This window comes from Kogia breviceps, chromosome 2, assembly GCF_026419965.1.
Source record: "Kogia breviceps isolate mKogBre1 chromosome 2, mKogBre1 haplotype 1, whole genome shotgun sequence".
Taxonomy (NCBI): Eukaryota; Metazoa; Chordata; class Mammalia; order Artiodactyla; family Physeteridae; genus Kogia; species Kogia breviceps.
In genome coordinates this window covers 181,257,993-181,282,498 of record NC_081311.1, presented here as the reverse complement: position 1 = coordinate 181,282,498, position 24,506 = coordinate 181,257,993, and the positions used below count along the sequence as shown (strand labels likewise).

The following is a 24,506-nucleotide window of genomic DNA, read 5'->3' as shown; positions in this document are numbered from 1 at the left end:
AACTAGGCAACTCATGTTTCTCTGGAAGGAGCACCACAATCTCGCCATTCATCTGAAATGCTACCACTGTGCCTTAGCCGGCTCTGCTGCGCTGTCGGTGCAAAAATAGGAGTGGAGGCCGGAACACTCACGCCACACTGTCCGAACTTGACACAAAGGGGAAAGTAATACGTGATCTCCCTCACTCTCCAAATATTCCAACCAGAGTTTTGAATATTAATTTTGCCCCTACCTTACCGAGCCCCCAGACACAGAGGAGAAGCAATGTTAACGAGCCTTGCTTCTTTTTTTTTTTTTTTTTTTTTTTTTATCATTACACACAGCTCCTCCTCCCTCTCTCAGCCAACACCTAAAGCCCCTCTGGCAATACGAACAAAAGCACAACTTTAAACTTTTGCCTTGACTTTAAAACGTGCCTTTCGGCAAGTCGATAAGTGGGAAGAGAGATCAGGATCTGGGGGTGTTAACAGCATAGAGCGAGATGCTTCTGAACCAAACTGGCAAGAGAAATATTTTCTTCTAAGCAGCCCTACAGAAGGAATTCTTAATCATAGATGAGGGTGCAGTCTAGTGGCAAACTTCATGAAATGCAGCCCCTTCTCCAAAGGGAAGTTAGAGCACTTCCAGAGGGACGAGGAGAAATGTAAAGGGGTAACAGTCCCACCGCAGGTTCCCCCAAATGGGGCAGCAACAACTGCTCAGCTCTCTCTGATCTGGCTCTGAAGTCTACAACCCACCCGTGCCTAGTGCAGGAGAAAACGACAAGCCCCACCTTCATTCTTTGAAGACTTCAGCCCTCTTTGGTTTTACTTAGGAAAGAAGCGTCCTTAGGGTCCCCATAGATCACATGAGGTTCCAGAAGGGATAACAGTGTTCCTGGTAGGGATCAGCAAGTCCTGTGGTGACGTCAGCTCCGATTCCTGGGCTGGGCCCGCCGGCACCAGTGTCCCTCATAACTGGGGGTCCCTCTGGTCTGTCACCCAGTCCCTCCAGGGATGGGGCCCTACACAGTGGAAATACCCCTTTCAAAGAATCTGGAGGGGATGGATGACTCTACTCTACCTACCTTCCCTCTGACAACCCCACACCAGGACACTTCAGGCCTCCAGGCAAGATTTTCAGATCTAGCTTTCTTCCACAGTGCCAGTTTCTGTAACGCACTACTGCCTGCAATGCTGCTGCTATGAATGTCCCTTCGAGCAAGTACACCACACACACACACACACACACACACACACACACACACACACACACAGAGCTTCCTTGGGCTAACAGTGTAACTGAAGGAAAGTGGCCACTTCTTCACCCTATGACCAAAAACAGTCACTCCACCAGCAACAGAAACACTACATTAAATGCCCTTCCCCAGGTTTTTAGGGGGAAAATTCAGTTTTTCTTTTCTTTCTTTTTATTTTCAGTCATCACCCATCACTGGCCACCCTACACTAACGCCCAGCCCAACACATACATGTGAGAGAGAGAGAGAGACAGAAAGAGACAGAGAGAGACAGAGAGACAGAGAGAGAGAGTGTGTGTGGTGTGTGTGCACGCGCGCGCACACACACACACACACACACACACACACACACACACCCTTACTTGGTCACTCAAAAACCAGCAGACAGCCATTTCCCAAAGCTAAGGAAGAATTTCTTGGGCACTGTATATATCCAGTTGGCTAATAAGAAAATACTTCTCCCTCCAGCCTGGGCCTTGGCTAGCTAAGGGGTGGGAGGGACCGGGAGACGAGTTACTCCGTATCGTATCCACCGTGCTGCGAAGAACTCTCCTTCACTCGCCCCCCGCCTCCTCCCCGCTCTGGGCAGCCCAAGCCCCGTCCCCCGCGGCCCTTTCTCCACTCTGGGAGAGGAGGGCGCTGTTCGGGCGGCGAAGGGGAGCCCCCGTGTGTCTAGAAGGCCTCTCCCCACCCCCACCCCGTGTGAGTTTGTACTCCTTGGCATCCTTGCCTGGGTTGGGTGTTGGGGAGCTCAAATTGCAGCTACAAACTGGCTGGCAGCCAGGGGCCGTCTATTTAAAAGCGCCTGCTCGACCGGAGCCCGTAGTCTCTTTGGAAACTTCTGCCGGGGAAAAAGAGCTAGGAAAGAGCTGCAAAGCGGTGTGGGTTTTTTCCTTTTTTTTTTCTTTTCTTTTTTTTTTCCTCCTTTTCATTACCCCCTCCTCCGGTTGCACCCTGCTTCGGGCTTCACGCAGAACCTGCGAATTTCGAAGAGGTGCTGGCAGAGTGGGAGAAAAGAGGTGTTAGGGGCTTGGATTTGGTCTTTTTTTTTTTTTTTTTTTTCTCGATTTCCACTTTTTTCCCCCACCCTCGCGGCTGCCGCCGCCGCCTCTTACCTGTTCCGGGGCAGCCGCGCGCCGCTGGCAGCTGAGGGTTAGAAAGGAGCTGGGTGTACTTTTAGATTTTAAACAAAAATTTTGAAGACGAATCGATTTTTCTCCCCCTGCACCCCCTCCTCCACAGCCTCCGATCTCATTATTCCGGTGGTGGTTTGGGGGCGGATAATTTGGGCCCCGCCCCGCAATTCTGACCAGGTCAGGCCTGCGGAGGGGTTGTCCCTCCCGCCTCCGATCCCTCTACGTGCACCTGGCGCTGCTCTTTTTTCCCCTACCTGTTGCAAGTCCGTAATCTTTGCAACTGAGACTTGCTTGCAGGAACCCCAGCCCTCCATCGCTCCTTACATTTTGCAATTGTCTGAGGGAGGCCACCTGCTCTACCTGCCAGAAATTTTAAAAAGAAAAAACAATTCTCCGCGCTTCCTCTTGGCCCCCTTCTCCCTTCATTCTCGCGCTCCTGCCCCGCCCCAGGTAAAGGGGGAGACTCGGAGAAGATGGTGCTCACCGCGGTCCTCCTGCTTCTGGCCGCCTGTGCGGGACCGGCTCAGGGCCTGGGCTCCTTCGTGCACTGTGAGCCCTGCGACGAGAAAGCCCTCTCCATGTGCCCCCCCAGCCCCCTGGGCTGTGAGCTGGTCAAGGAGCCGGGCTGCGGCTGCTGCATGACCTGCGCCCTGGCCGAGGGGCAGTCGTGCGGCGTCTATACTGAGCGCTGCGCCCAGGGGCTGCGCTGCCTCCCCCGGCAGGACGAGGAGAAGCCACTGCATGCCCTGCTGCACGGCCGCGGGGTTTGCCTCAACGAAAAGAGCTACCGCGAGCAAGCCAAGATCGGTGAGCGCGCTCAGTGTGCCAGGCAGCTACGCGGCGCACGGGCGGGGGGACACGGGGGACACGGCACAGGCTGGCCCGGCACGCTCTGCCCAGCAAGTGGCTTAGAGCCTGGGTGCAGCCCGGGAGGAGGGCGGGGAGGGTCCTTGCCCCTCGGGATTGGAACCCTGGCCGATCCTGCTACCCGGGTTACTGTCTAGCCGAGGCTCGCTCTGTTTTCGCTCCTTCTCCTCGCTCCTGCCCACACCTCCTCCACCCCACCCCTCCCCCCTCGACTAAACACTGACTCTAAGATCCTATGCAGTCTCCAGGTCCAAATCCCCAGGTACTCAATCTCCAGTCCGAAAATGTACACCTTACATTATTCACTCCCTCTCCACCACCCCCATCTACCCAGTATGTTGTGGGGTGGGTTTATTGTTGTTGTTTTTTTTTTCCTGAACTTGAAAAATAATGTCTTTTGTTAAAATATTGCTTTAACTGGCGACCTGGAGAGAGAGAGGCGTCACCGATCTTCTGTGGTAATTCCACCTTTGTCCTTCCCAGCCCCCTACCCCCCCACCAGTCCCTCCTAGACGTTTCTATTCTCCTACCCCACCAGACACACACGCACACTCACATGCACACATAACACACGCACGCACGCACCCTTGGTAGCTAATGTCTTTTGGGTGGGGACTTCGATGCCCCTCCCACGTGCACACCCATTGCTCTTGACTTGATCGGATTGACTGTGGTCAATTATACAACATACTGAAATGCAAAATACCGTTTTTCCTCCCTGGAAGGGAAAGATTACGTTCGCCAAGCTCAGAGGCGGCGGGAAGGTGGGGAGGCGGTAAGTGGGGGAGGGCGGGAGTGATGGAAAGGGATAAGAAGGAAGGGTTTGGTGTTCCAGGGCTGGTGTTTGTCCCCAAATCTAACTCCTTTTCCCGTGCCCCAATTCAGATTTTACCTAGGAAGAAAGGTGGATACAGGGTTGGGAAGCCAGAAGAGACATGAAATTCAGACATCACAGCTTCCCCGCCAGTGCTAATCGCCCACTCTCCCGCGTTGCCCCTCAGGCTCTCAAACCAGATCACAAGTGGGCGTGGTGTAAATGGAAGAGGGGCCCTGGAAACGCAGAATGCAAAATCAAGGGGGCGGAGACGGAAAAGCCACGCTCCCGGAGCCTCCCCTCCGCCTCCAAGTAGCCCCGCCTCCAAGTAGCCCCGCCTCCGGGTTGCCCCGCCCCCAAAGTCTCAGTGCCAGGAGTCTAGGGTTTAAAAGGTTGACAGAGCTACTTGTTCAATCAGAACAGTTCTGCGCCCCTTAGACTGGGTTTCCTTTTGGAAAGTTACTTGATCTTAAATGTTTAGTAAAAGTTTAATGAACTCTACACAAAAGTCTGGGTTCTGAGACGTCGTTATCGGTCCTCTCCCAAAGGGGTTCAGACTTGGCTAAATAGTGTTTATTCTGTGTGGTATTTTATTACTGGGACAATGCTCTTCTTCTCTCCTATCCCCTTCCATTACGAGCACCCCAACATGAGTTTTTTAACTGCAAACTACAGACACTGTCATGTAGGAAAGGAGTGCGTTGGCGCTTGAGAAGAGGCAGGAGACCTTTCCTGGGTTCGACCTGGATGCCCACGGACCCTTTAGGTTTTGCCTGTCGCAGGAGGCCGTCCCTCCAGCTTTGCAAGAGGTAGTCTTTCTCCAGATTGCAGCCTGCAAAAAGGGAGAGAGAGCAACGTGCAGGCCCCGGGGGCCCCAGAGGCCGGTTTGTGAAGTTATTTTTATTAAGAGCCACTTTTCAAAGGCTGTCCCCCTCGCCTTCATCTTGTGGGATGTGGATTTGGAAAAGCTTAGCACGGGGTGGAGGGGGGGGGGGGTATGAATCGATTTCCTGACTTGGAAGCGAGCGCTCTGGGTAACAATCCGGTCACATCGAAAGCATGCAAGCTATCGCTCAGCCACATTCTGGCCCCATTTTTATTTGCCCAACCGTGTGGTTGGTGTGATGTGGTTGGTGTGGAGGGTGCCCGCGCGCGCAGTTGCTGGGAGAGCAAATGGGCGCATCCAACTTTCCAGTTCAACCCAACAGGAGCGCGCACACACACACACACACATACACACACACACACACACACACACACACACACACACACACACACACACACGCTTTTGTCCCAAGCAAGATGCCTTTTAGACTTCTCTGCAGCCACTTCCTCAGCTCCCACCTTCAAGGTGCCTCTGGACCAACACGGAGCAGCCTTTCTCCCTCTCCCCCTCCCCCATCCCCATCCCAATCCCCCTGGAAGACTCCACCGGCCTAAAGCAGGTGCCTAACCCACTGTAGTAGCTGGATGGCTGCCCTTGACCGGTGGCCGGAGTTGACGCCTTCCTCCCGAACGGATGGGATGGGAGTGGGCTCTCCTGGCTAGAGCTTTTCAGCCCGAAAACCACTGGGTGGGTCCCCCAAAAGTTGGAGATGGTGCAGTGACGGTAATTAAAGAGAGCTCAACGAACAGAGAGAGGGAGGAGAGTGTCACCTCCTTTAGCCAAAATTACTGCCCCCCGACACTCCACCACCACTCCTCCCTACCGATACCAGCAGTGCGAACTTGGATTTGCCCCAGATTTAGATACAGACATAGATGATAATATACATATTCACATATATCAAAAAATATATGGAGAGAGAGAGAGAGAGATTTAGGGGTTTTTTCCAACCAAAAAAAAAAAAAGAAGTGCATTTCTAGAATCAGAAATGGGGAGCTGAGGAGAGCGAGATGGCAGGCAGCCAAAGCTTCTGGAAGGAAGAGAGGAGGGCGGGAGGGGACTGGTGTTTTGCTGGGCGCGTTGCTGAGCAACGGGAGAGGGAGTCCGCCCGCGAGCCTGGTGCTGGGAGCGCTCCGGGCCCTGCATTTTATTCTGGCCAGTTCAGGGGCAAAGATAGATATAGAAACAGAGGGCAATGTGTGTGAGGGCTAGAGGGAGGCGGGAGACAGGAGTTATTTATTGGACCGAGCTCAATAAATATGGGTGAGCTGGGTCGAGTCAAGGAAGGACCGAGCTTTGCTCTGGGAATTGTTTGGAGAAGGAGCCTTGTGGCTTTACTGGCACACATACTTGCCCGGGTCTGGAAGATCTCTCTTGTGCCTGTGAGATATAAAGTTTGGGATACAGGGAGAAGTGGGTTCTGGGTTTCAGTTCTGTCATTTAGAAATAAGAGAGGAAGAACAGAAAATATGCTTCTGGGAATGAAAGAAAAATTACCTAAATAAAAATGAATTCAGCCTTTGCTTCTTTGAGGGGTTTGGCCCTCCATCACCCTGGCTTCCATTCCCAGCCTGGTCCAAATGCCATGTTGAAATCAAGTTCCAGAGTTAGGTTTATTGGCCAAATTTTTGTCTGGGTTGAACAAGATCATGGAAAACTGAAGGAGACAGATTCCTTTCCCACCCGTATCCCCTCCCTTTGAAACAAGTCTTTGAGAGGCTGGCTGGCTGTGCCCTGAGCCAACCAAAATGGGAGCTGGGAAGACAAGAGAGGGTGCTTTTAACTTGACTTTTCTTGCCTTCCCCCTCCCCTCCCTTCCCCCTCTTTCTGCTTTGTCAGCTCAGACTGGAAGAGCAAGCACAGTTGGCCGCAGTGAGAGCTCATTTTCTTTCCACTTCTCCCCCTACCCTCCCCACCTCCACCCTGACCCCTTTCTTATCCCTCCCTCCCATCCCACCCCCTTCTCCATCCCCCAACTCCAAGGCCTTCCCCCGAGGGCTAGAGTTTTCACTTGGAGCAGCTGTGCATTAGTCCTGGGGCTTGGATTGGATTTGAGCAGGCAGGTGGGCTTGCAGCTGCAGACGGAGGACGGAGGACGAGGCTGACCTAGGAGCCAGAGGTCACCAGGAGGGTTACAGCAAAGGGCATGGGAGCAGGAATCCCAGCAGAAACCCTGGTCCCCTTCATGGGGAGGGGTGGGGGGGGTGAGGGGGAAGGTGCTAACAGGAAAAGAAGGTGATTTTTGTTATCTAAAGTTTTTACTTTGTACCTGAGCAGTGTCTTTGAAACTGAGTTATTTAATGTATGGAAAATAAAATTTTGGAGAAGGGACCACTACACTCCAGGTTTATTGCCTCCAGAAGTTGGAAGAACACCGTAAACAGAGCAGGTACCAATGAGGTCCCCTTGGAAGCAGAAGTGAAGAGGGCGGAGGCTGTTTGGTGGGGTTTTGTTTGAGATTCTGTTTTGCATTTTTTACCATGGTAGGTCCAAAAGTTGCAATCCCCAGAGACCATCCTTCAAATGTAATCTGGACATATGTCTTTCAAAACAATAAGATTTATTACATATCTGCAGGAAGAAATAAGCAAATAACAGAAAAGGCCAGTTCTAAGCTTCTAGTCCCCTCTACCCATATCCACAGAATCCCCCATTCTTGTTTCAAGCTCCAATTCTTGCCATGATATCTGTTAGGATGTCTTTTTTTTTTTTTTCCTTCTTAAATATAAATCCAGAGAAGTGACTAGAAATCTCTATGAGAGGCAAAGTGGCCTTTCCTGCCTGGCCACTCAGCTTAGCTAGGTCCGAGAGTCTCTCCAGGAATTGTCTGGGTGTTGGCCAAAGAATGCTACAGCTGGAAGGAACCCGCAGTGATCATGGCATCATGGCAGTCAAGGCCCTCATTTTACAGATGAGGACCCTGAGGCCCAAAGTGCAAGTCACTAGCCCAGAATTAGGTGCAGGGTTAGAGGCAGAGCCAAGGCTAGAGCTCAGCCTTAGAATCCTGTTGAGCCTAGGCCTCCGTTCCGCTCTCCCTGGCTTTCTTCCTTAAGTCACCAGGGCTCTGGCCTGAGTCTGGTCTAACCTGCAATGAGGTCTTTGGCAAATATCACCCGAGGCTGTCATCCCATAGTTTGGGGGGGCGGGAGGGGGGCGGCGGGGACGCTGGGAGGGGTGGGTTGTGAAGATGAAATAAGAGCTCAGAACTGGGAGTGCTCCATTTGAGGGTAAGAAGTGAAGTGGCCCCAAAGTGGAGAAGACAGTACCCCTTTATTTTCAATCCCTCCCCGTTCCGTCCCTTTTTCTGCACAGTCCTGCAAGCAAGGCTGGCTTAAGCCAGTGGTTTGGGATGGGGGCAAGGAGGGTAGTGTGTTCAGCCCAGACTTCAGGTCCATGTGCCAAACCTCATTTCCTGAATGACAGGGAGCTGTCCTGATGCGGGCAGGCAGGCAGGCAGGCCCTCGCTGCTCCTTGGCTAGGCAGCGGTCCACAGTCTCTAAGGAGCCCACGGCACAGAAGTGGCCGGCTTCCCATGGCAACCAGCCTCCACCAGCACGGGCTTCCATGGAGCCCGGCAGCAAGATGATGAGATCTGAGCTCGGGTGGGGTGGGATGAGGGTGAGGGAGTGATTGGGGGATTTGCGCATCAGAAGAAAAGAGAGAAAACCATATGCCACAAACGTTGATAAGGAAGAGAGAGAGAGGTCACCGGGTTTTTGAACATAGTCAGGTATGTGGGAGCTCTTTCAGAAAGAGAGGAGAGGAAGCCCTCCAGATTACAGCTGGGGGCTTCACGTTGATCTGAGGAATTGCTGAGAGCCATCCTCATATGTCCTGGATGCTGGGGCAGCTCCTCCTTTGGGGGTTTCTTAAGAAGGAGGCAGATAAGATAAGGCTGTCTTCCCAATAGGTAGACCAGCTGTCCCTAAGCTTTTCGGCACCAGGGGCCGCTTTCGTGGAAGACAATTTTTCTACGGACCGGAAGCAGGGGTGAGGGGGAATGGTCCAGGCGGTAATGCTGGTGACGTGCAGCGGCAGATGAAGCTTTGCTTGCTCACTGCTCACCTCCTGCTGTGCGACCCGGTTCCTAACAGGCCACGGACCAATATCGGTCTGCGGCCTGGGGCCTGGGGACCCCTGGCTTAGACCACCAGGTGAGCCCTGGGGGGTGTTTTAAAATAAATAGGTTATCTTATTTTTGATCCCTCACCTAAACCATCAGAGATCAGCCCTTCTGTTACCAAATCCTGAAGCAAAACCGAGATTGAATTTGCACTCAGAACCTAGCCTCATATGACCTCTGCTGGTTTGCAGAGATGTTTTACATGAGCCCCTAGTATCCCGAACTGTGTAGATTGTACCATTACAGCTGTACTGGGCATGCTGTGCTCCGCAGTCTCCCTGTCACCTCAGTGAAGATGGCTCTCCTTCCAGACCCTTTAGAACAGCACTGTCCGATTGAAATATAATACAAGGCACATACATATGTAATTTCAAACTTGCTAAGAGTCACTTTTTTAAAAAAAGAAACAGGTGAAATTAATTTTAACTATGTTTTAACTCAACATACCCCAAATATTATAATTTCCACATATACTCAAAATAAGCAATTATGAGATATTTTATGTTCTTTCATATTAAGTCTTTGAAATCTGAAGTGTATTTTACATTTACAGCACATCTCAATTCAAACACCAAATTTTCATTGGAAATACTTGATCTGTATTTTTAGTTTTCATAAGATTTACAGTTGAAAAAGTAGATTCATATACCTGAGTTGCCCTAAATATACTCAAAAGTTTTCCAATAACCAAGGATATTTTTTCATTTAAATTAAATTAATTTAAATGAAATAAATAAATCTTAAAATTCAGTCCCACTAGCCACATTTCAAGTGGCCAAAAGCCACATATAGCTAGTGGCCACCGAACTGGACAGGGCAGAGGCCACCAGCAAGCCCCTCCCACACCTGAAAAGAGAACTACTGTCTCTATTCTCCTCCTGCCCCAAAAAAGTCAAAAAGGAAAAGAGTCTGAGCTTTAATTGACAAACAGGACAGACTCCCTTGTTTGACCCCTAGCAAGTCTCTCTTCTTAGGGGGACCATGGTTGGGAGGGGAAAAAAAAAAAAAAAAAAAAGTGTTCAAACCATCCGCTACCTGCCGCCCCCTTCTGGTCATATAGGACTTTTCAGGGAATTCGGCTACTTAATTGTGCTGTTCTGAATGGGCCGTGATGAGTCACCAGTGGGAGTGTGGCCAGGTCAGAGAAATGGTCCCTCACTTCTTCCCTCTCCTCATCTCCCCTTCCCCCATTCAAAGGCTGCTCCCCACCTCACCCCTCCATTACCTTCTGGTTTGGGGTGTATATAGGAAAGAGATAGAGATGTTTCTACTGAGCATGCTCTACCTTCCCCAAGTCTAGAGAGATACTGGATGGCTGGAGATACTCACCTTGGGAGTTGTGCATAAGCGTATATCTCTTATGTGTAAATTTATCACCAGCTGCCACCCAGGGATCAAGAAATGTGTGTCAGAGTCATGGCCCTGAATCCTAGTTTGTCCCCAGGGGGAAAAAATGAGGAGGATCCTTCCTTTACAGTGGAGGATGTGTGAGTGGGACCCCAGCCTTTCATTCTGGGGAAGTGCCGCCAACTTGACACCTGCCATATCTACACTGTGGAAAGGTGGTGGGTCACCTTTTCTCTCTCCATCTTTAGGGGGAAAGACCTAGTGCCTTCATGCAGCATGAAGGAATGGGATTAGACAAAGGACAAACTCCCAGGCTGAGTTCTCTAAGTGGGAACCGGTTCTCAGAAGCACTTGGGCAAAGCCCCTCTCACCTGAGGTTGGCAATCTACCTTTGTCTCTGGGAGACAAAGGTAGATCCAGAGACAAAGGTAGATCCATCACTTCCCAGCAGACCTTTCTTCAGTCCAAGGCACCTGAGATCTTGTGATCTACAAGTAGACACCTGTCAGCCACATATCACAGCAACCAGATTTTTAGTTGATCATGGGAACAAGGGAGGTGCGAGGCAACAGAGACCTACCAAGGCAGAGACCTACGCTGAGAGTTCATTAGCACGTAGCAGCTCATAGAGTCCTCACAACCCTATGGAGAAGGGGCTGTAGTCATCCTCCCTATAACTCAGATGAGAAAACTAAGGCAAGGAGAGGAGAGGAAGCAACTAAGAGAGGTCAAAGTACACCCGCACCAGGATTTATTGAACTACGGTGAGCAGCCCCATCTTCCTCCCAAGAAGGGTGACTGAAGGTCAAGGGCTGGTAGTCTGGCTCCTGACTCTGTTTCTTTGCTTTGCTCTATGGTGTCTTTATTTCTGTGCTCAGGATAGAGATGTTACATACCCACGTTGGCTTTCCTGGCCTGAAATGGCGGGGGGCTGTAAAGGAGCTCAGGGGGCTAAGCGTGTTGCTCTCACCGTCCAGTCACTGACTCTCTGAATCTGCTCCCCACCTCTGCCATGTACCCCAGGTCAGCAAGACTCCCCTCCAGTGTCTTTTTGCAACTCCTCCCTTCTTGCAACTGGTTCCTGAGGATAACGGTCGTTTGGGTTTCTTTTCCTCTTGGGAAGTCAGTGCTGCTTCCCTTCTCAGCCCATAATTCCGGTGAAGAAGAGCCCAGAACATGCATGTCTGTTACTAACCACAGAGGAAAAGAAAACAGAGTCTTCCAAGAGAGACTGGGGCAAGGCAGGCACTGGTCAGGGATGTTATGCGCAGGAGCGGGGACGGTGCAGTTCCCCTGGAAGGCTCTGCGGCCCTACCTACTGCCCCGTCCCCTTTTTCTTTATGCAAAGGCACACACAGTGTAATTGAGTCTCTTGGCATGTGCAGCTGGGAAATGGTCAAACTTCAGGAGACTGAGACATGTCTCACATTTTTTTAAACAGTGAGCAGCTGATCCAGCATTTTCTCAGAAACCTTATGTGTAGCAAAGAGCAGGAGGCTGCAGCTTGGCTAGGAAACAAGGCCAAGTGGAGAGGAGGCACGGAGAATCCAGCCATACCCAGGCATGGATCAGTGCCCTTGGACGAGCCGCCCAGGGGAATTTTCTGCAGTGATGGAAGTGTCATTGATCTGCGCTGTTCAACACAGTAGCCACTGGCCACATGTGGCTATTGAGCACCAGAAATGTGGTTGGAGCAACTGAGAAGCTGAGTTTGTAATCTGATTTAATATTTATTCATTTCAACTGTATTGGACAGCACAGTCTTAGATCAAAGAAGCCCAGTAAATCCAGGGGACCCTACTTCTTCCCGCTCCTGTGAGGCTCACCTCCCTGCCGCCTCGTTCCCTCTGCAGCAGTTCCTGTGTTTAAAGGCAGGTGCATGGGTGACATGACCCCTCAGGGTATCCACTGGGCTCTAACATGCCGCAGCTGGCATTACAGAACTGCTTCTAGACCTCCTGCGCTCTGTCTCGTGAGCAGATTCACACATCTCTCCGTTTAAAGATTATTTATTGAAGACCATATGCTGGAGAGACCAAGATAAATGACAAAGTTCTCCCCTTAAGAAGTTTACTGTTTGGGCCTCCCTGGTGGCACAGTGGTTGAGAGTCCGCCTACCGATGCAGGGGACACGGGTTCGTGCCCCGGTCAGGGAAGATCCCACATGCCGCGGAGCGGCTGGGCCCGTGAGCCATGGCCGCTGAGCCTGCGCTCTGCAACGGGAGAGGCCACAGCAGTGAGAGGCCCGCGTACCGCAAAAAAAAAAAAAAAAAGAAGTTTACTGTTTGCATTCCACAGAGGGAGCTACAGTGAGAGGCAGTGGAAACCCAGCTCCCCTTTTCATTCCTTGTATAGAGATTCAGGGTGAACCCCTCTTGTCTTCTGGCTAGGAAAAGAGACTTGTCCCAGGTCCAAGTGGCCTGGCAAAGCCCCACATCCTTCCTGAGCTGCAAGTTCCCAGTACACCTCAGCTTCTTCAATTTCCGTAAGCAAAGTCACAATATCTGGTGCACCCATTTTCTCTAAGCTTGATTATGAGGTCAAGATAGTGTGGGAAACAAACACCAGGCTGGGCGCAGGCTGTTAATGGTGCCAAGGTAGGACTAAGAGCCCTAGGGTGGAAGGTTCGATTGCAGGAAGTAGAAGGTCCCCAACTGGACCCGCCCCACCTCTGGGCACAGGGAGCATGTGGGATGAGAAGGCTTCTTAAGAGCAAGTGCCTGGTCCGGATGCTTTCCTGAAGGAGAACACAGTGGGAGGGCGGGTTGGAGTCCGTGGTGGGGCTTGGGGAGGGAGCGTGCATTGGCACTTGTGCTGTGAGGAGCGGTGCCCACCCTGGGATGCCTCTGGGTCCACACTGGCCAGGCCTGCACCCGGACACACTCAGGGTTCACTGGGGGAATTCCCTGGTGGTCCAGTGGTTAAGACTCGGCACTTTCACTGCCGGGGCCCTGGTTCAATCCGTGGTTGGGGAACTAAGATCCCACAAGCTTCATGGCGTGGCCAAAAAAAAAGGTTCACTGGGACATGAGGATGCCACAGTCCTCAAGCAGGTTTTCGTGTTGCCCTGGGGAGTGCCTCAGTAGATGTTGCTGCATCCGTGTGGGTGCACAGCGCCTCGTGAACAAAGGAGAAACTGAGTTGCCCACCCTAACACGGCAGGGGCTGGCAGCATCGGAGAGCCCGGGTGGCAGGACTGGGGGCAGAACAGAGCAGAGAATCAGATAGCTATCCAAAGATAAATATCGGGACAATATGAGAACCCTCGCTTCCTTAGTCGTTGGATAGATCATGGAGTTAAAGGGCCCTGCCTGCCTCAACAGCTTCCCTGAGGAGGAAACAATAGAGAAGGTTCCCTTGCCTACTCTCTGCAGAATCCTTTCCAAATAACATCTAGAGATAGGAAGGAAGGTCCTAGATCTGTTTCCCTTCTTTCCCTGACCGTGTTTCAGGTGCAGATTAAAGAAACAGCAGGGGGTGACACATTGATAGCTTTGCCCCCGCCCCACACCTGCCTTCTCCACCCTGGACCCCCGTGGGTCCTTCCCAGTCCGTACATGTCCATCTCCCTGACCCTTTCCATGCATGCTGCAGACACACAAAGAGGAGAGGATTGGGGTGGTTGTCAGAGAAGTTTGAGAGGGAGGCACACAAATTCCAGCTTTTAACACTGTTTACAGTCCCTACAAGGAAGCGCCACGGACGTGTTCTGCGGCCATCGGTCTCCTCCGCCACCTACCGGCCGTATGGAGGTACTGACATGCTGGTCGACTGGGTTCCAGAACCTACTGCATTGCTAAGTTCCCTAGATTGCTATTCACGTGCAGGGCAACTTCACCAGGAAGTCCTCCCTTATATCCCACCTAAATCCCTTCTGCAACCTTGCTCCATTTTCTTTGGGTGAAACATCTCAGGGGCTGCCAGTCTACTTGTGCCTTCTTGTTTTATCTAAAACTTAAACCCTTCCAAAATCGCAAGCCTATTTATGACTCCGCTACAAAGCAGCTGAGTAGGGCTAGTTGGCTCTGGCATCCCACCTCCAGTCTTACTTTCCAGCCCTTTAATCTTCATGGCTCTGCCCTGGCTCCGCTCCAAGTTTCCGCTGTCTCTCTGGAGCCTACAGGTGACCACAAGACCCTGATTAGTATCTTTGATACTCGACTCTCCCGCTGCCTAAGTAATAGGTCTCATGGGGTTAAGTGGCACTGAAACCCGGGAGGCACATCAAAACTTTAAGTCTGCCCTTCAGAAACAGCCAGAGAGACTGCAAACTGGGGAGGGTATGCCCTCAGGAACCCGGCCTTGGTGAGGCCAGGGGAAGGACAGAGGGTTTGCAAAAGTACTTTGAGTTCCTTAAAGAAGGCACAGGAATCTACATGTCGTTTCCCCAGTATCATCCTTGCTTAGTCTCAAAGCTAACCCTTTTGGACAAAAGACCAAAAGAGGTCAGAGTAAATCGCCCCAAAGTTTCTTGAGCCATTGTTAACAGACCTATCCTCCTCCCAGGAAGGGTGACTCAAGGTTAAGGGCAGCCACAGCACTTCTCAAAGATCCTAAAATATGAAGAGTCTTGAGAAAGGCTGCTGATATTGGGGGAGGGTGGGCATTAGCCAATGTACTTCCACGACCACCAAAGCCAGAGAGAGAAGCTCCATGAGAGAAGGTGAAACGACACCTGGAGGATCACATCCTCTGACCAAAGGGACAGGGGGCCCCCAAAACAGGTGACCAGATGAGGATGGGTGGCACTCCCACCGCAGATATCTTTAAGAGCCAGAAAGAGCGCCACTGGGATGGCTGCGTGTACTTGTGGACACAGGGAGGGTCTATTGGAGGGATTCGGGGAGTTGGAAGAGCCAGCCACTGGGAGTAAGCAGCTCCGGGGACCTCTCCCGGTGAAGAGCCCAGATCCACAGGTGCCCCTGAGGACAGCCTGCTGGCCCTCGGGGCCAGGCCAGAGCAGCTCCCAAAGGAGATGCTCATGCTTCCTCCATGCATTCTACACCCAGCCCTCTCACTCACCCTCCTCCCCTCCCTTCACCCGCTTACAATCTTGACTGGGGAAGGCGTGTGGCCATACACATCCAGAATGCTCCCAGCCTTTCCGTGGCAACCATCTCTTGCCCTCTGCCCTCCCCCACTGCTCAAGTGAGGATCAGGATGCTTGGGGATGCCCAGAGAGTCTGAGTGAAGTCACTCAGTAAGATGGGACCAGGCAACGGTTCGCTTTTCCTCTCCTCACCCCCTCCCTCAAGACCTGGGCCTCAGGTTTGGGCCTGAATTACTAGATAACAGAGCCCTAATCTTTCGCTTTGCACAGAGTCCCCCAAATCAGCTTGCTCCACCCCCGTCCTAGCTAATCCCACAACCAGGAGAAGCTGGTTTAATGCCAAAAACATCACTCTGTTAGCTAATCTCCAGAAGGCTCCATCCCACCTGCCAGGCGTTCACTTATCATCCCCGTGGGTTTTGACAGAGTCAGAGCACAGGGCAGGACATGGTGGGAAGAGAGAGTGAAAGGCCAGAAGGGGACAGGGATCCTGGTACTGAATTTTGTTCAGGGAGAGCCTGCCCACTGCTTTGTCATTTGCTTTCTCACACCTTCTTCTCCGGAAACTACTTCCCTTCCTCTCCTGTGGCTCAATACCCAAAACAGCCACCACCCAGAACACTGCAGACCTCTGGAGGCTTCTTTAGGGTGGGCAACTTCCCTGCCAGGGCCTTCAGGACTGGATACCTATTTGATTACATCTGACAAATCCCAAGCCAAGAGACAAACAGGTGCTTGCCATCCCGGCCAGGTTAGGCCAGGCCTCCAAATACCTCTCTTAACACACACCTGGAACTTCCCCTGGGCTGAAATCTCCTGCCCCGGGGGACACCAAACACTGTCTTCTCACAGAACTGCTCCCTCCCTGCACCTCTCCTTGTCCCCACCCCCTCAGATTCCTCTCCTTCTGTTTCCCAACCCATGCCTTGGGCTAGCAGCCAGGCTGGACAATAGGATTCTTCTTCAGTCTATTTGAGTTATTCAGGATCACCCCGAAGCCCTATTTTCTTTTTCTAGAATTTGAAAAGAAAAGAGGTCAGTGCAGACAAGGTTCCCTGCCCGCACCCACCCTGCCCAACCCCTGCTCTTCCCACCTGGGAAGAGCAATCAAAGACCTCCTGCCCTGGGTCTGCCTAGGCTGGTGGGACCAGGGAGCTGAGAGGAAGCACCCAGAGAAGGGTGCCTGTGAGATGAGAATTTCATGGAAATCTGTGAACCAAGAAAAGGCCGGCGGGGTGGGGGGGGGCGGTATTAACAGATCGACAAATAAATGAACAAAGTCCTAGTTCTTTAAAGGTCAGAAGTCAGCTAAATATAGACTGTCACCAAGTCACTGCTATATATAACCGCTCCACCCGCAGCCAGCAGTCTGCCTCTCTTGGCCTGGAGCTGAGTTATGTCCCAGCCTCCCAGGGCGCAGAGCACAGAGCCAGCTCTGAGCAGGAAGCAAGGCCCCGGGCTTCCACGTCCCCCCCCCCAGCCGCCGGCACTGTTCCCCTCCAGACCCCACATTTCTGGCTCTCCCGGCTCGCCTCTTCCTGTTCCTCCTGATGGTCCCCACCTCCCTGCCAGTCCAGACACCCCAGGACCCTCCTGCCCTTGGTTTCCCGGGTCCAGACATATCTCAACTCCAGCAGTTCCGAAAACACCTAAAGGATGGACTTGGCCTCTTGTCCACGTTCTGGCCATCGCCTATTTGCCCCTGACAGCCTGGATCTCCAGACTGTGTTCTTCCATCGCAGCCCCACCTCCGGCCGCCACCCCATCTACTTAGCCAGCCCCCCAACAAGCAAGCCCCTTCCCACAGCCCTCGCCCTCCTCGTCCCCAGAATATCCTCTCCCTCCTGTCCGACTTCCCCTCCTGTATCAGCTTGACTTTTCTAACACTCTCCTACTCCATGAAGTCGCCCTAGATTTCCCACCACTTACACGAGCGTCGACTCGTGCCCTGGTTCTCATCTCCCTGCTTTCCCCACTTTGGATGATTCCAGGAGGGCAGAGAGCCCCTCTCCTCCCCACAATCGCTTCGAGCCTTGGGCTCTGCACGGTTGGGCCTCAGCCCTCAGAGGCTGATTCTCCGCCCCCTTCTCCCTGCAGAAAGAGACTCCCGCGAGCACGAGGAACCGACCACCTCCGAGATGGCGGAGGAGACCTACTCGCCCAAGATTTTCCGGCCCAAGCACACCCGCATCTCCGAGCTGAAGGCCGAGGCCGTGAAGAAGGACCGCAGAAAGAAGCTGACCCAGTCCAAGTTCGTGGGGGGAGCTGAGAACACCGCCCACCCCCGGGTCATCTCTGCACCTGAGATGAGACAGGAGTCTGAGCAGGTGAGTCTCAAGGATTCTCTCCCCATCCCCCTCTGCATCCACAGCCCGCAGCCTTGGCCACCACCTCGGCTTTCCACCTTACCCCGCGTCTAAATGAGCGTGCGTGACAGCGCTTTATACGCCCAGGGGGCGCGGCAGGTGAGGCGGAGGGAGACCTTGGGTGGCGGCTATTGGGGACAAAAGGTGGTGACTCTCCGTACAGACCCTTTACCACGCCCCCCATACCCCAGCCACGCTTTCTGCACGTCCTGGTGGTTCCCGCGGGCCCTGGCACGCCTCTCACCCCCTCCTGTCCGCACACAGGGTCCCTGCCGTAGGCACATGGAGGCTTCCCTTCAGGAGCTCAAAGCCAGCCCACGCATGGTGCCCCGCGCCGTGTACCTGCCCAACTGTGACCGCAAAGGATTCTACAAGAGAAAGCAGGTACGCCCCGTGCCAAGCCCCAAGTTCAGGGCACTTGCCGGAAACCTCCACCTCTAAATGCCTGGATTTCTGTCCTTAACAACACTTTGTCCCAAACCTCCAAAATCCTTTTGCACTCGTCACAATCGTGATTGTCCCCATTCCCTCCTACACTATAATCTACTGACGTTTTAATGATTCACCTTACGCACATGAATTCATCTAAAAAGGAAACTTTCGATCACTGCATCACATCACACGTTGGATGTGTTATTTTCTGATAGGCACACATAGATATATACATATATATGACTCTAAAACATGTTTTAACCACATACCACTTGAAATCATTTAGTGTCCCATTCGCAGCCAGGCTACCCTTTGGGCAACCCTACTGCTAGTTAAGCAGTCATCTGAGCCCGTTAAGGAGTACACATTACCTTAGGGTAGTGATCGCAGACTTCCTAGGGCATCAGTATCACCCCCGAGGTCTTGTTAAAACACTGATCTCTGGTCCCTGCCCCCCCAGAGTTTCTGATGGTAGGTCTGGGGCGGACTCTGAAAATTTGCATTTCTAACAAATGCCCTCCCAGATGACTCTGATGAGGGCACCCCTCCTCTAAGTTAAGAGTCAAGAACCAGACAGTGTTGGGTGAGTGCTTGGCTCTCCTGTTTATTAGCTGTGTCCTCTTACCCCAGACAGTTAATGTCTCTGCCTCCAGTGTCTCATGTAAGATGGAGAATAATAGTACCTGTTATTCTCACATGATTATGAGGAATAATGGACTCATCTTTATAAAGTACTTAGAACAGTACCTACACTATAGTAAGTGTTCAGCGGTGTCTTGTATGTGATACAGCTATTCAAGTGATGCCCCCTATTATTACTATTATTTAACAATTTAATTTATCATCATTTTCATCATCATGATCATTACCAGGTTATATCATTCTCTGGGAAATACCAGGTTGGAGGACCCTGAATGGGTGACATAAAACAAAGTCGTAGGAGCTCGCCAAGGGCAGACGGCCTAAGTCAGCACTTTTCCCCCCCGTCCGCCCATGCAGTGTGGACACCAGAACCCCCGGGGTTGGGTACAGCTCCCTCAACCCTCCGGGGGTGAGGCTCTGTCTTTTTTTTTTTTTAATTTTTATTTATTTATTTATTGCGGTACGCGGGCCTCTCGCTGTTGTGGCCTCTCCCGTTGCGGAGCACAGGCTCCGGACGCGCAGGCTCAGCGGCCATGGCTCACGGGCCCAGCCGCTCCGCGGCATGTGGGATCCTCCCGGACCGGGGCACGAACCCGCGTCCCCTGCATCGGCAGGCGGACTCTCAACCACTGCGCCACCAGGGAAGCCCTGCGGCTCTGTCTTGAGGCAGGGAGGATGAAGAGCCAGGCAGGAGCAGAGCCTCAGGGTACAGCCATCCTCACTGCTTGTCACTCTCCCACCCCAGTGCAAGCCTTCCCGTGGCCGCAAACGTGGCATCTGCTGGTGCGTGGACAAGTACGGGATGAAGCTGCCAGGCATGGAGTACGTGGACGGGGACTTTCAGTGCCACACCTTCGACAGCAGCAATGTTGAGTGACGCGTCCCCTCCCCATCTTTCCCGCACCCCATCCCACCCCCCCCCCAGCCCTGACTCCAGCCAGTGCCTCCCTCCACCCCAGGACGCCACTCATTTCATCTCATTTAAGGGAAGAAAATACATATATCTATCTATTTGAAGAAACTGAGGACCTCGGAATCTCTGGCAAGGTCTCAACTTTGAAAACGGCAACAGCGGAGATGCACAAAGCTAAGGAGACACACACCCCCTTTAAAAAAAAAGGTTTTCTTTTTGAGGCAAGTTGAATGAACAGGGAGGGCAAGAGAGGAAAAAGAAGAGAAAGGAAAGGGAGGGAAGCAGATGTGTGTGAGCGAGTGGAGGATGAGTAGTCATGAGAAGGAAAAGCAGAGCATAGGCCGGAAGCAGCCACCTTTATGTCCAGCCCCAGCCCGAGGTGGGGAGCCGTTGGGGCAGGAACAGGTGCAGCCCCAGGGGTGGCCTTCGATGACACACTTGGAATTTGCCCAGTTTGGATGGGTCACAGGGGGAGAAAGGAAAAGACAACAGGCGTCAGTGCCTCTCCTGGATCAATCTCCCCCTGCAGCCAGCAGCTTGCACGGCTCGACCGGTTCTTCCTCTCCTCCCACCCCGACACTGTGTTCTCTCTCCCTCAAATTTACAAAACCTAAAATGCATTCCATTCCTCTCAACACAAAGCAAATTCATAACTGAGTGATAGTAGATACGTAGGTGTTCCTAAGTGGATCCATGAATATGAAGTATGTGTGCATATTTCACTCCCCCTGCAGACTTTGAGAAATCAATCCACACCCCAATAGTGGCAAGATGGGGGTTCTTCCAGGGCGGCTAAAACTCTGCGCTGAATGAAGCCTGTACTTTCAGCCCTTCATTGCATCCAATTCGCAGCTAGCACAGCCTTTGTGGGGGAGGATAGTCTGAAAAAAAAAAAAAAAAAATGTGGGCTTGTGTTTATCTACAAGGCTCCATATAGTATTATATAGGCATATAAATCTATTTTCTTTATTTTTTTTCTTTCTTCCTTCCTTTCTGTCAAAGGTTTGCATTAACTTTTCCAAGTAGTTCCTCTGGGGGCATTGAAGAGCGTCCTTATTCTGGGAAAACCAAGGAAACCCATCTTCTTGTAATATAGTGCCTGCCTCCCATGGGCAGCGGCAAACTCAACCCTTTGTGGGACACAGTGTTGGATTTTTTTCGTGATTTCCCGTGTGTGTGTGTGTGTTCATGTACCACCAAGCCAGGTGGATGAGTACACCCAGCGGTGCACCCACCAAGCTCCCCAGGACATCCCATTCACCTTTAGACCCTTAGGAAGTCACTGTCTCTGGACTCCCACACCCAGTGAACCCAACAGGTCCAAGTTTGACCCCCTGGTCCTGCCCAGCCTTTTTGTTTCATCTGGACAGAGCCTGCCTTTGGAGAGCCTCTTTCAGCCTTCATGCTGGCAGAGCAGGAGAGAGACTGGAATGAGAGACGGCAAAGAGGGAGATGGAGGTGAAAGGTTTAAATATGGGGAAACAGTAAAAGTGATTGTTCAGGCTAGAGTAGATGAAGTGAGGGACAGAGAGCTGGAGAGATAGGGGGCTGACTGTCCCGTTCTAGCTTTGGAGCGAAGCGACAGAAAAGGGAACAAAGCCAAGAGACACTTCCCTGGGTCCCCACCTGATAATCCCTCTGGAATTTAAGGGGAAGGAGAGAGGAAGATGGCGGAACAGGTTGTAAGAGAGAAATGTGCTTAATCCAGGCCTTGGAGCCGGGGAAGGTGGGTAACTTTCGATGGGCTCTAGACTGTAGCAGCTGGACAGGAACAAGGATTGGTAGAGACCGGCCGTAGTTTAGAAGGGACAAGCCTATGTGCTCACCTGCCCACCTTCACCCTGCAATAAGGGACTGAGAGGCCAGAGAGGGTTTCAAGCTCTTCATCCACTCTGGCCAGTTCTGGCTTCCGTCCTGGGGTGGAGTATGGCAGAAAGGCCCAGGACAAGCGGGCAATGTGTGTTTTGGGGGTGCTGTCATTTGGCAGCCAGATTCTGAACCACGAAAAATCCCATCCTCCACGGACTCCCCCCAACAAATGGGCGGCCCTGGGGCTGCCCTCTGAGGATGGAGATCGCCAGCCAGGAGAAGGGACTTGGACATGGCAAAGGAGACCGTTTCTCGCTGTGAACGCAGCTTTCTCCGCGCTTTCCTGATGACATGACGCCGTGGAGACCACACCAGCATCTAACTTGAGCACGGTGAAGAGGGACAGCTAAGGAGCAAAAACATTTCAGCTAGTGGAAAGCCTGCAGCTCTGGAACTTGCGGGGAGGGGATGTCTCCTGCTCCCCCGGACAGGACGGTTGGCTGGGATGGAAGAGGCAGTCGATCTTCGTAGGACAAAGGGCCTGATGGGGTTGGCAGCCGTGAGGACTTCCTTGACCTGCTGTGTCACCGTGCCCCATCTCTCTGCGCAACTGTCCCCAAAACCCCAATTCACATTTCAACGTCTTAGGCCAGTATCGTCAGCCCTTCCCACTTCACTGTTCTTTCCGCCCATTCTTTCTTTGAACCTTGATCAGTTGTCTACCTGGGATCTGCCGAGTGGATACTGGGGGGTCATTCCCCCTAAGAAAAGACTGAACCAGGGGTTTGCAGACCTCTCCCCACCCCCCAAGGCCTGGACCTGGTTCCTGGTTACTGAGAGGGGCTGTCTTTTCCTCCCGCTGTTTCCTGGACTTTGAAGGGGCCTCTGCTCCTTCCATGGGCTCTTTGCCGTCAGCCGTAAGGTGGGGGATTAGGACCTGCTTTAACGCCACCCGTCTCTTCAGGCCTCCAAAGCTCAGGCTGACTAACTCAAACCTGTGAGTCTCTCTCTAGTGCTTGCAGGGGGGACGGGGAGGCGGGGGAGGATTCTGGTAAGCTGGCCACTCCCTAGAGGATGCTGGACCTTCAGATAGAGGGAGGTCTGGCCTGAGCCCAGGGTGGGAGCCCATGGGGAGGGAGTCATTGAGGAAGGGGAGCCCTCCCCTGGGCGAGGTGGCGGGGAGGCAGGTGTGGTGAGCTGCCAGCTGTGAAGTCCCGGAGCAGGGACCTTCTTGACCCCAGGCTGCCTGTTGGCCTCTGTCTGCTCACCCAGAGGCCTTAGGCTCTGGGTCTTCTATGGCCTCAAGTCTAAATGTGGGCCCACTGCGCCAACAGGAGGTCTCTCCCCATCTCCCTTTGACTCATGCCTCGCTCTGGCAGTGAAGAGCTGTGTCCTCCTCTGCTGCCAGGTCACTTAGGGAGGCCTAGCCAGGACTGATTCCCCCACGCCCCTAGAGCTGCCCCACGCACCTGGGCAGAGCAGGGCATCTGGGACGGAAGAGACTCGAAAGTTTCTCAGACAGCCAGACCTGGACAGACAGGCCTGGAGATATTTAGCCCCCACATGGGGGGGAGGGGGGGAGGCCCTGTGTGGTCCCACCCCTTGTCCCCTCGCCCATTTTCCCATCACCACCTCTGTGGTCTCCATGGTAACCCAGCAGAGCCAACCTCCTCCAGGGAGGCGGGCCTGGACCACCACTCTCCCACTACCCAGCTCGTCAGCAGCCACAGGCCTACCAGGCAACTGCCAAGCCCCCTTCCAACTGGGGCAGTGCCCCCCCTCCATCCGCTCAGCCCCCAAGAGGGCTACAGCTCATCTGGGAATTGCAGAGAGGAGTGGGCCAAGGAGAAGCAACCCTCTGGTCTCGGAGAGGACAGATTTGGCTTCCAAGAGAAAGGAGGTCTATTTGGAGAGGTAGTGGGCCAAGGGAACGGAGGTTACTGGCCAGCAACCTGGGCGTTGTACTGTCTTTATTTTTAAAACCACTAAAGTGCAAGACTTATTTTGCACTATTCTCCACTTTTTTTTTTTTTTCTCATAGGCTTTTGGTGTCTTTTTATAAACATGCTTTCTTGGTTTTCTAATGGAGTATATAGTTTAGCCATTTCCACAGACTCTGGCCTCCTCTCTAACTTTTTTTGGATGGGAGAAAGGGGAGGTGAGGGGGGTCAGCCGCCCTGCACCCGTTCACCCCGCCTCTCTGGTCCTCGGCCACCAGCCTGAGTCCCGGACCATCCACCACCAGCATCACACAGTAGCCCACACGGATAGACAGTTGTCAGACAAGATTCCTTCAGATTCCGAGTTGCCTACCGGTTTGTTTGTTTTTTAGACAGCAATAACCACACCACATATTACTGTAGTACTTTATAATTTGACATACATGCATACCATAGCGCTATTCTCTCCTCTTTTTTTGTTTTCAACTTTTTTTTTTAAATAAATGCTCATAGTCTTTACTGGTGAAAAGGATGAAAAAAGCAAAAAACCAACAAACAAAACCTGTTTGTGGGGAAAAAAAAAAAAGAAAAAGCGGGGGGGAAAAATCACCTGAATGTGGAAGAGCTCGCCTCCTGTTTAGTGTTTTGTACGTAAGGAAATAAAAAACGAAAAAAAGAAAAAAAAAAACCTGAGGATCTCACGTTTTATTAAAAAAGTGAAGATTGCTGTATACTATTTATTCAACTTATAATTTATGTTACTCCTTGATCTTTGTCTTTTGTCGTGACAAAGCATTTATTTAATAAAGTTATGCATTCAGTTAGCCTGCGTCACCTTCCTCCGAGGGTCCAGGGAAGGTAGGCGAAGGGAGACAGGGGACAGAGGGAAGGAGAGAGGACCAGGTGGAGGCAAAACCAGGGCCTGCTCCCTCCAGAGGGGCCCC

At 52.3% G+C, this 24,506-nt stretch overlaps 1 protein-coding gene across 1 annotated transcript; it reads left to right on the top strand.

The window, feature by feature from the left end:
• The first annotated feature begins 2,031 nt into the window (after nt 1-2,031).
• IGFBP5 (insulin like growth factor binding protein 5) lies at nt 2,032-24,386 on the top strand. Its single transcript, XM_059052800.2, has 4 exons — nt 2,032-3,180; nt 17,558-17,787; nt 18,091-18,210; nt 19,646-24,386. The coding sequence occupies exons 1-4, from the start codon at nt 2,847-2,849 to the stop codon at nt 19,775-19,777; spliced, it is 816 nt and encodes a 271-aa protein (XP_058908783.1). The 5' UTR covers nt 2,032-2,846; the 3' UTR covers nt 19,778-24,386.
• The last annotated feature ends 120 nt before the right edge of the window (nt 24,387-24,506 follow it).

Excerpts from the sequence above, each read along its gene's own strand:
- IGFBP5 (XM_059052800.2), top strand. The coding sequence starts at position 2,847 with ATGGTGCTCACCGCGGTCCTCCTGCTTCTGGCCGCCTGTGCGGGACCG. Across the intron at positions 3,181-17,557 it reads CCGCGAGCAAGCCAAGATCG|AAAGAGACTCCCGCGAGCAC; the intron begins GTGAGCGCGCTC and ends TTCTCCCTGCAG. Across the intron at positions 18,211-19,645 it reads GATTCTACAAGAGAAAGCAG|TGCAAGCCTTCCCGTGGCCG; the intron begins GTACGCCCCGTG and ends CTCCCACCCCAG.